General features: G+C 36.0%; 1 protein-coding gene across 1 annotated transcript; it reads left to right on the top strand.

Moving 5' to 3' along the window:
- The first annotated feature begins 7,534 nt into the window (after window positions 1-7,534).
- Window positions 7,535-11,237, top strand: LOC132309997 (uncharacterized). Its single transcript, XM_059808239.1, has 2 exons — window positions 7,535-7,715; window positions 10,933-11,237. The coding sequence occupies exons 1-2, from the start codon at window positions 7,535-7,537 to the stop codon at window positions 11,235-11,237; spliced, it is 486 nt and encodes a 161-aa protein (XP_059664222.1).
- Window positions 11,238-11,619: the final 382 nt, after the last annotated feature.

Genomic DNA, 11,619 nt, shown 5'->3' with positions numbered 1-11,619 from the left:
TTGGTGGCGCGTATAAGCTCAAGTGATTTGCCGGCACGCAATCCGATGGACAGCCGAAGCTTTTTATAATCTTCAAAAGTTAGAAGGAACATAGAGACCCAGGGTGTTCTGAGTCCACCAGTTCTGGTGGTGCTTCAACAGTTTCTTCCTTCTTTTTGCAGTACAAATACAGCAATTGACACGCGTATTGTTGCTTCCTTGCATTGCACTCTGTGCTTCACAGTACAAAATCTTCCGTTGCTCCATACTTTTAAAACATCAAAGAATTGTATCAAACACATTTGAGAAATCTAAAACAAAATGGGAATATATGGGAAATCTTGGTTTGTATCATTTTCTCATTCAAAAGTATTCCCTTTATCCCATAAAAAGTGTCATGCCGTGACTCACAAACAAACTTAAAATGATTTCTGAATTCTTTTCAATACATGCATTGCTACATGCATTTGGAGTTAGTCACGGTTCCCAAACATGACACTTTTTATGGCACGGATGGAGTATTAAATAATTTATTTCCTGATAACCAAACAAACACAAGAAAAAAATTGTAGTAACCCACCTTAGCAAGGTCTCCTAGATTAACCAGGAGGGTTCCAGGCAAGGGATCATTACATAAACCCATACTCTGAGCCAACTTGCTTCCAATATCCTAGCCACCTCATGAACAGCTTGACAGTACCTCAATATTGTCTCCCTGTTTAATATTAATCACAAATTTAAAAAATTTTATTATCATAAAAGCCTGTAATGTAGTGATATCTCTTCTCTTTTTAAAGTTAAACTTAAAGAGTTTAAGTCTTTTTAAACATGTGGATATAGCTTAGCCGCGTTATCAAGGGGTCAAATCAAGCTGACCTCACATCATTCCTGGCTTCAAGCAAGAAGACAAAAATGACAACACTTGGTCGATATCAGGAATTACAAATTGTCGATCGATAGGCCTTGAACCTCGATCCGACCAAGCCACAAACTGTCGATCGACGGGCCTTGAACCTCGATCCGACCAAGCCATAAACTGTTGGTCGACGGACATTGAACCTCGATCCGACCTAGCCATAAATTGTTAATCGATGGGCATTGAATCTCAATCCGACTCAGCCACAAATTGTCGATCAACAGGCCTTGAATCTCGATCCGACTCAGTCATAAGTTGTCGATCGACTGGCCTTGAACCTCAATCTGGCTAGGCCACAAACTATCGATCGATGGGCCAAGAACCCCGATCTGACCAAACCACTCACTTCTAAGTAAAAGGAGCAAACAAAGAGTAATAGTAGGACTCTTTGAGGACAGGGAGAATGCATAAGGGCCTCTGGAATGAAGGACAGAAAATTAACAAAGTCTTGTTAAGGCAAGACCCAATTTAAGGATAAGAGCAAAGACAGGCTGGAGTAAGTACAACCACCTTTACATGTAGCCCTATTTGGGTCATTCAAAGAAAAAAGTACACTTGGCAGCAAAATCGAAATCGAAAGAATAAGAATTAAGGCAACATGCCCATAAAGAGATATGGGTCCTGATTCATTTGATGGAGAGGCCCAAGGAATACCACCTGAATGACCTAGCCACTATCCGGATCCGGATCCATATAGGATCCCCCACTTTTGCACTATAAAATCAACCTTTCCCAAGCTGAGAATCACAGACAAAAGAGAAAGCACCAAACCACCGCGATGACGGCGGCGGAACCTCGTTCTTCTGTGATTTCGATATACCACCCGCAAGTATGTATATTTATTTTTATGATGAGCCCACTTGTTCTATCAACATGTTGCTTTTGATTTGATGTGAGAACTTGGAAAATACATTTAATCACGATGATTTGATTGGAACCAATTTGTGTTGCATGTATTCCAATTCTTTCTATGGATATATATATATATACTACATGTACTATAACATGAATTTTACCAATGATTATTGGACGTTCTATGGTATTGAGGTGTTGTTCTTAATGACTATATATGAGTTGACGCAAATATACAAATTTTCACCTTCTCTGTGTCCTAATTCATGACTCAGTAGTTGAGAAACAATGTTGTTTTACTTGTGGACTGTAGAATGGTTCTGTTTTCTGTTGCCCTAAAATAGAGTTGATTAGATATTACTATTGGTTTCATATAAGTTCTCTAAGAACTGTAATTTTTAGTTCATATGATGTGTTTCCACTTCGATTGTGTTTTATGGATGCATTTACAAGTCGTGTTGTGTAGCCAAAGGGGTTTTTATCCCTTTGGTTCAGTGGATGAGATTAACACTGGGCCCATCCACTTCATCAAATGTATAAGAATCCCTTCGGCTACACTCCTAGGCTTGGGAAATAGGTATAAATAGCATTACTCATATTTCGTTTATGGAGAACAATATCCTTTTTGCTCTCTTGATTTCATAAGTTGTGCTTGCCCTTGTGGTCATCATTGTTTTTTCTTCTTCTTTGTTGTTGTTGGGGGTATACTCGTTTTTTTTTCCCAAGTATCCTTTATTGCATGTTAGTAGGCTCTTGGAGTTCAGATATCCTTAGCAAATGAAGTTGCTCATTCCCCTAGTTCAGAATCGACGTTCATGAAACTAAGTGAAGTTTCCTCCTAGATATAGTCATGTACTCATGTGGGTCAAAATATTCATATCTACTGGTTCTTGTATGGTGCCGTTAAATGTCACTACCTCCACTTATGCAACACCCAAATTGTTTATATCTTCATTTATCCTTGATCTAAAGAATTTATTTAAAAAAAAAAAAACCCAACCTAAATTGAGCTTATTTGTGGAATACTATTATTTGCATGAGCTAATATGCTTACTCAAATGTTTGCATCTGGAATTAAGTTTATAGATTTATATGTTTATTTATAAATAAATAAATGCCCTTCCAAAACCACTTTGTAGTCACACTAGTCTTATATAGTTTTTTACATAATTTTTCAGTATGGACCATGAAGAAACAATCTGGTAGATCCTGTGCCCAATGACTGCCCAGCTTGCTGCTGCAGGTGGTTTCTGTGGCTGGATTTGATGTTTGCCTTACTCATCTGAGTGTCTTACTTGAAGTTCTTTGTATTTTTCTAGTCATCATTCCAATACTTGAAACCTTGTCTCCACACCAAAGGTGGCTAAATATAGTAAATAAGTTGACTCTTAGCGACAAGTATTGTATGCGTTGTACAGTGTACATAATACACAGGCACACTAAACAAGATTCTTGATCTTTCTAAACAAGATTCTTTAATCAACCCTGGTATTTGAATGCCTGAGTTTGGGTCATGGATCTTTCTTATACATACAGTTAGACTAATTAGTTTCCCTGATGTGATATAAATGTCATACACAATATCTGATATTTTTAAATCTAATCTGTATTAGTATATTAAAGCCTTACTTCTTTTTGCAACCTGTATACTAACTGAAAAAGTCCATGATACATGATTTTAGTCAAGGAAACCGGTCCATTCAAATTTTAATTGCCATATGAGCCACGTCTCCCACATCTCTGTCTTTATCTCCTGCCAAAGTTATTATGGCTGACCACCTGTTAACTTTTAAGATAATTATTTTAATATATCAGTTTTGGTAGCATTTATTATACGTTCGACAATTAAATTACGGTGTCGGTCAAAAACTCAGAAAAGGGGATGGTTCATTTATTTGGTGCTTCGTTGCGTACCAAAAAGCTCATCCGAATCCTTTTGCATTCATTTTTATATGTTATTGTGAGCTTTGTATACTGACGAGTCTTTTACAAGTTATGGAAAATAAGAAAATACATATACAAGGATATGAAGGAAGGTGATGAAATATAGCAGGTACTGATGATGGCTTGCCATATCTAGATGTTCTCCCGGTGCAGCATCTGTAGTTGTGCTGAGCTTCTAGGATATGTCTGCATGATTATGCAAACAACTGATTCCTTCTCTTTCCATGATATTCACTTGAAGTTTGCAAAATAAATTCCTCTTGTCAAGATTAATTGAAATTTCAATTTTTTATCATAAATTACCAAATGGATTGATCATATACTCATCAATGAAATAATACCTCTCCGGACTGGGAATACTTCTTGGGCTTGTAGTTGGAGTATCATTTTTCTTTTTTGATGAAGTAAGCTGTCTGCCGTCTTTATAGCAATGGACCCTATCGAATCACATTCTCCAAAATTAGGTTCTAACTTTGATTAGTGTCATCACTCATGCAGTGGTGGATTGATATTCTATCAACTCTTTCATCCTCAAGACTTCAAGAACATCCACCTTAACATCTTTGGGAACATGCCTTGGATTCACAATATGAAAGTTACCACCATGTCTCTCACAATCACACTCCTACTTTTAAGATAGGTAGATGAATCTACCATTGAAAAAATTGCAATAATGACTTGTCTGACTTATGTGACACTGAACTTATAAATGATTGTTTTAGAGTCAGCACTTGGAAACCTAGCAACTTTTAAATTGTGAATCCAAGGTCTGCTTCCTAAGGTGTATGTGTTTGAAGTATTGAAGATTAAAGAGTTGATAAAATGAATATAAACCCACTAAAGTTGGTGAATATTTGAAAATTTTGGAGTATGATTAAATGACATCCGGTTTTTTTTAGTTTGATAAGTAATTAAATGACATCCGTTGTTATTAAAATGTTCAATTGTTAAAATTATCTCTTACTTTTTTCTTTCTTTTCTTTTTTAACTCTTTCAAATTTCTTTTTTTAAAAAGTTACATTCCCCTCTTCAATCAAACCCTAATTTTTTCCGTTCGAAGTTCTGTCATTTTTTTTTTTTTTTTTCTTTTTCTCTCTCTTTCTTTTTTTTTTTTTTTTTTCCACTTAAAATTCTTCTTTCTCTTCTTATTCTTTTTATTTCTCTTTTTCTTATTTAAATTTATTACTATAATTTTTTCAACTCAATGGGTGTAATTTCACTCATCACTTTCAAAATAAAAAGACCAATCGTGGACAGTTGTAATTGTATTCAATAGAAATTTTATCAATTAATATTTCGGTTCTTATATTTGTCAAGTATTTATCTTTCTTATACTACTCCTTGTTAGCATATTATTTTGCAATGATTTTTTTTTTTTCTTGTTTGCCTTTTGATTTGAACAATCTGTATTTGTCATGTTAGTTGATTTTTTATTTTTTACAAGTACACTGCGCCCCCCTTGAAATGAAATTTTGGCTCGGCCCTCGGTTCCATGAAAATGATGCTCTAGCAAAGATTGTTCGGGCTCTGAGACTGGGAGTACTCCTAGTCCGGAGAGTTCTCATTTCATTTGAAGACTAAATGATGGATCCATTTTATCAGACCAATGCCCTTATTATTAGTATGGGTGAAATATTTTTCTTACCGAGTTTAATGTTATTTGATTAGTTTTACTTCTTCGTTTGTTTTTTCTTTCATAAATGATCAATTTTACTTTTTGTTATTCGAAAGTTTGAAATTTGTCATTGAGAGTGGGTTCGTCGTAGGAGTTGGGGTTGATTTTGATGCTTTGTTGAATGCTTGAAGCCTTACGTCTGGTCAATTTAACTTCTTGCAAAAAAAAATCTTAAGAAATTTAGTTATTTGCAAACTAAATAAAGTCTTATACTTTATTTATGCATGACTATCCTGCTTTGTTACTTTGTGAATCTCATTTTGTAATTTCATTCCATCCGGGCCAAATTCTTTATGATGTGTTGGGGCATTGTATTGCTTGATGCTGGTGAGTGCAGTTTAGGTTTAGAACTGAATGCATATTGTTAATAACTTTGGTCATTTTAGACTGCAACTGACTATGTTGTGCTAAATACTCAAGATCCACTTCACTACTGTATCTGTTGAACAGAGGATATGTCAAGCGTGCAGCTGAGTTGAGAGGTATTAAATGTCAATTAGTTTCTATATTAAATACCCTATCCCCACCTCCCTCTCTGAATGGCAAAAAATTTGGGAGAGCAGCATTTGCAGAGAGTCTTGGCAATTTTTTTTTCTTCTTTCCTTTTTAACAGAACACTTAGTCATATCAAGTTTAAATTAGGATTTTTGGAAAATATATATATGTTTTTTAAGTTATGGTAAGCTTCTTTATGAAGTTGCTGTTTTGTTGGTTTCAAAGTATTTGTTTATGCGTTGTGGTTAGTGAACTGACGTTTCCAGTAGCACCTAAGTCTCCCTTAAATTTCAATTTCCGCAGAGGACATCCTCAAACCCCCACAACACTAAGGCTATGTTTCGTAGGGTGGGTTCGAAGGGAGAGGATAACATTAGTTATAAGGAGAAGGGAAGAGAAGGATAATTTTAGTCTCTTATCGTGTTTGGTTGATTATTGAATGGAAAAGAAAAGAAAGGATAATAATCATGGTTGGGGAAAGAAAGGGAAGCATGGGAAGGAGAATTATTTTAATAAATTTACTATTATACCATTTTATATTTTAAAATATAAATTTATATATATATATATATATATATATATATATATATATTTGTCTCCTATATAAAGGCTCATGGATCGGCCACCGGAAAATGAAAAAAAAAAATTAGGACAAATCATTTCAGCCTCCATCTCTATTCACGTTCTCAACTCTGAACTTGCCCTTTCTCTCTCTCTCTCTCTCTGCAACTGCAAACTACTACAAGAATCAAAAGTTCAAAACCCATATATTTCAGTTTATATATTTGTCTACAAGAATCAAAACTTCAAAACCCATATTGGCATCATTTTAGATTGTTCAAAAAATCAAAACCCAATTTCAGATTGTTCAAAAAATCAAAACCCATATCGATCTTTCAGTTTCCATCGCCCGTTGTTCCAATTCGGGTTCGCCGTTCGCAAGCTTCAGCTGTCGGCCCTCTTTCTCTCAACTCTCAAGCTTGCCCCTCTCTCTCTGCAACTGCTAAATCAACTAATCAAGGTCTGTAATTCTTGTTTTGCAAACTAAATTCACATGTAATCAAGGGCAAAATTGGCATCTGAAATCACACACCAAGCCTCTCCTTCCCTTTCCCTTCATTTCCTCCCATTTTTTGGAGGTTAAGAATTTACTGTTGAAGCCTTGTGTTAACCCTCCAAACCCTTCCCTTTCCTTCCCTTTCCTTCCAACAATTTTTGCCCAAACAGAACTTTTTAATGCCCCTCCATCACCTTCCCTTCCCTTTCCTCCCTTTGCCATTGCACCAAACTGACCCTAAAATCCTGACCCCAATCCCTATCCCAACCCAGGAATCCTCTATCTTCATTTTCATTTTTGATGAGTCTAGTTATCTGCAACTTGTATATGCTACTGTTGGAAGGTTGAGGTCGTAGTAAAGAAAAAAAAAGGTCCCCGTGAACCAAAAATGAAAGCTTTCCTTCTCTTACCGACAATTCTAAAGAATCTAAATGCAAACTTCCATCATAAAACGTTACATTAGAAAATTATATCTGTGAAAGGTCTTAACATTGTTCCGCCTTCGCCAAACTTAATTTAGATACAAGAGAAAGCCTATTGGATGTTTTCATATGTGAAGCTATAAGGAAGTTGAAGGCATGTTGTTGGACTCATATCCTGCAGTTCTGTAGCTATTATGGTCATGATGTTGCAAGTGGTGAGAAACCAGAATCAATGGCAAAAAAATGGCAGTGTGATTATCTTAGCAGGAGCTGATGCTGTTACAACTGCTACAGCAACTGTAGTTATTATCAATGATGCTATGAATGGTGGTGACAGTAATGCAACTGGTGGTGGAGGAGGCAGTTGTGGCTGCTGTTATTGTGGATGTTAAAATGAAGTCATGTTCCCCATCTGTGACGAAACACCTGTTATTATCTTGTATGTAGGTTTTTAGTTGGTTGGAATATTTCTGGAACTTTAATTATGCAAAAAGCAGTATCTTAAATTGATATCTATATATATGTAGTGCAAGTGTGTGTTCATTGTATTGTTATAATCAAAATATTTGAATTCATAGAACTCTTTATTCTCCAAATATATGTATGATTGCAATTAATTTTCTTCTATGGGGATGAAGGTCTATGATATTGCTTGTTATTGCTAATGGTGGGGCTTCCAAATTACTTCTGTTGTGTTTGCTTGTCTTTTAGTAAAAGTTGAACTGCTGTACTTAGGATTTATGTCCAAAATGAGACTGATAAATTAGGGTTTTGAATCAAAATTTAGGGTTCAAAGCTCTGATAAATTTTGCAATCCATTAGGAATTTAGGGGGGAGAGGTTTGTTTGAATTGATCATTGCATTGTGATGTACATGGAGAAGGTGTTTACTAAATTTTCATCCGAGTTCTAACACAAAGGTTTGGTTGGTTTTGCTTATCACACGAAATGTGTTTGTGTATATGAGTATATTTTTTTGGGGTGAATTACGCTCACCCCTCTAAGTATGGACCTTCTAACAGTGGAGGTTTCATTCTTTATTACGTACAACCATTCAATGACGAATTTGACCTTAGGGATCCAGCTCCTCTACCCTAATCATTCCTTACAAGTATTAAACGGCCCAAAATAGGCCATGTCAGCAAATTAATCCAATTGCCCAAATTTGCTCGCTCACTCTCTAACTTTCTCTCTCTAATCTCTCTCCTCCCAATTTTCCGATGTCGACGCCGACGACTCCTCACCCTCATCTATTGCGACCGCCCCTAAAAATGCAGGTGGTCTCAATGGATGGGAACCACAAACAAGAGCTTGAAGACTTTTAACTCTTCCAGAATCGCGTTGCCGATCGCTTCTCCGATCTTATCCCTCCACAATCTTCCTCCACCACCACTGATTCCTGCACCGTGGAAACCCTTTCCTCCTTGGGTCCCCTTCTCTCCATGGGTCGGGATGCCTCCAAATTTACCAAACCACCACTCGACCACCTCATCCCCAAATTCCTAGACTGTGTTGCCAAAGCCATCACCCACGACTTTGAATTTTCGCGTCACTACCGTTGAACCCGACCCATCAGAAGGGGACAAGCCTGACGCGCCAAGAAGGCTACAAGGACAGGACCGTTGGGAACTTTCGGCCACTGTTGTGAAGTCGCCGACGTCGGAAAATTAGGGGAGAGATTAGAGAGAGAGTAAGCAAATTTGGGTCATTAGCTTAGTTTGCTGACATGGCAAATTTTGGGCCATTGGATTATGCACTGATAGAGAAACCTGTAGGTTTCGTTTGGATACACAGGAGAGAAAAGCAAAGAAAGGATTATAAGATAATAGAAAAGAAAAGAAAGGAAAGGATAGATATAATAATATTCATGTTTGGATGGACAGGAGAGAAAAGAAAGGAATGTGTAATATTCTTGTTTGGATGGATAGAAAAGAAAAGAAAGGAATAAATAATTTACCATTTGACCTTTCTCTTAACCAAGCTTGCCCCTTCTCTCAAGGTTGCTTTTGTAATTTGCTCCATTTCTTTCCAAATCCCTCCAAATCTTGTCAATTTTGGAGGGATTCCAAATGAGAGATTTTGAGGGATTGCTAACCCTTCAAATCTCTCCAAATCCTTTCTTTTCTCTTGTATTCTTTCCATCCAAACACACTCATTACTATCCTTCCCTTTCTTTTCTCTCCAAATCTCTCTAATTCCCTCAATCCAAACAAAACCGTAGAGAATGATTAGAGTAGAGGAACCGGAACTAGATGTTAGATGGTTATAGTGTTGAAGTTTAAAATGGGTTTTTAAACTGTTCAAGATACTTTTATTTTTTAATAGTATAATTTTAAGGGCATAAGTGACTTTTCTCTTAGAGGAGTGTCATTGTAATTAGGGGTGGCAATTCGTATTTGTAGGTCGTGTTCGTGTCGTGTCGATGTAACAGCATTATACTAAATAGGTAAATCTAAATCCAATCCATTTAATAATCGTGTCAAGAATTTTCAATATTAACTGAACCCGTTTATTAAACAGATAAACGTGTTAACCCGTTTAATGACTTGTTTATCAAAACGAAACATTTAATATTTAATCAAATACGAAAAAAATTTTGTCATAATTAACCCAAATATTCAAAAAAAAAAAAAAAAAAATCATAACACATAGACAAGACTTATGTTAAAATGACTTAACTATTCATAATAATTGGGTTTAAACATGTAACATATTACATATGTCATATTCACAATTATAACATGTTGAGTTAAATAGGTCATAAACAGGTTACACGGGTTGAGCCTCTCAATTCTAATCCGACACGTTTAAGTAAACGGTTAATCGTGTCAACCCTTTTATAACCCAAATTTATTTATGTCAAATCCCAACTTTTTTAATTCGGATCGTGTTCGTGTCGTAATTTATCAACCCTAATTATAACAAGGTCCATACTTAACATAACTCCAAATCTCAGGGGGTAAGTTGGGACTTAACAGATTGCATTGAGATAAGGATAAGGTGACGGTTTGACGTGGTGTCCTTTTAAGTTTTAATTATCGTTAGTTTAGGGGTAAGCGGGTTAGATAAGTATTTAAATTATTAAGCATGTTTAATGAGGCATTTCTTGAGTCGAACCTTTCAATTGCCTTTGTCATCGTCTTTTTCCACGAAAGTTCTTGATAAGTTTGTTGATTTGTTTAGTTCATGGAAAAAATAAATAAAATGTCCTTTCGTTACCAAAAGTCAAACATATGGGACTTTCCTCATATTTTCCTACAATGCTAAAAGAATGTAACTGTAAACTTCCACGTAAAACCGCCCATTGGAAAATTATTCATAGAATAAAAAAAAAAAATCCCTTAATTGGTTACCAAAAGTCAACTGATAGAATTTTTCTCACACTTTCAATAATAAAAAACATATATAATTGTAAACTTCCAAATAGATCCCTGTAAGCTTCCAAATAAATTCATGCGGATCCAATTCACATAATATGTGGTGGATATAAAGAGAAGTTGCAAGGATGATTTTGTTATTGTTATTGTGTGGGTACTAGTAATTAAGCACAATGAAAGGATACGTTATCCCGCTCATAGTATGTGGTTCTGTAGCAGCAGCAGTCATAGTTTTGTGTTGCCTCTGTAATGATCCCAAAAACAATAAAACCAAACGTCCCACGACTGTAACTGCCCCTCAGCCCCGGCAGTCTTCTTATTATGATGTGGAAATGGGCCAAAAAAGCAAAAGCAGTGGCACCAAAGATGGCAGCATGATTATTTTAGGAGCTGGTGCTGCTATAGCTGCTACAGCCGTGGTCAGTACCACCGTTGGTGGTGGTGGTGGTTATGATGGTGGCGGTGGTGGGTGTGGTGGTGGGTGTGGTGGTGGTGGGTGTGGTGGGGGATGTGGTGGTTGAAGTGAAACAAGTCTTTTTTTGCTTTTGTGGGATCATGTTATCTGTTATTCACAACTTGTGGGTTCATGTTCTTCTGAGTGTGATTTTTATATATGTAACAATTTTCATATATCATATATGTAACAATTTGCCTGTGTGTTTTGAATAAGTTGAAAGTCTATTTAGACTCTGCTTCTCTTTGTTGTGGGATTCTGTATGTAGTATGCCCCCTTTATCTTTTAGAGCATGAAATATATCATCTTCTTCTTCTTTTTTTCTTTTTTTTATTTATTTTTAAATTGACTGGAAAATAGAAGACTGCTAAGAATAAACCCATTGTTACTGTTGTCTCAGAGTCATTTAAACATGTTACCCACCAATTTACACAACAAAAAACATGTAG

This window comes from Cornus florida, unplaced genomic scaffold (genome assembly GCF_030987335.1).
Source record: "Cornus florida cultivar Cherokee Brave unplaced genomic scaffold, ASM3098733v1 CherokeeBrave_3.0.0_Hap2_Chr05, whole genome shotgun sequence".
NCBI lineage: Eukaryota > Viridiplantae > Streptophyta > Magnoliopsida > Cornales > Cornaceae > Cornus > Cornus florida.
The sequence above is the reverse complement of the archived record's forward strand: the minus strand, read 5'-3'. Positions and strand labels throughout refer to the sequence as shown.

Coding starts and splice junctions, on each gene's coding strand:
- LOC132309997 (XM_059808239.1), top strand. CDS start 7,535: ATGGTCATGATGTTGCAAGTGGTGAGAAACCAGAATCAATGGCAAAAA. Junction 7,716..10,932: donor AGGAGGCAGTTGTGGCTGCT/GTTATTGTGGAT, acceptor GTGGTTCTGTAG/CAGCAGCAGTCATAGTTTTG.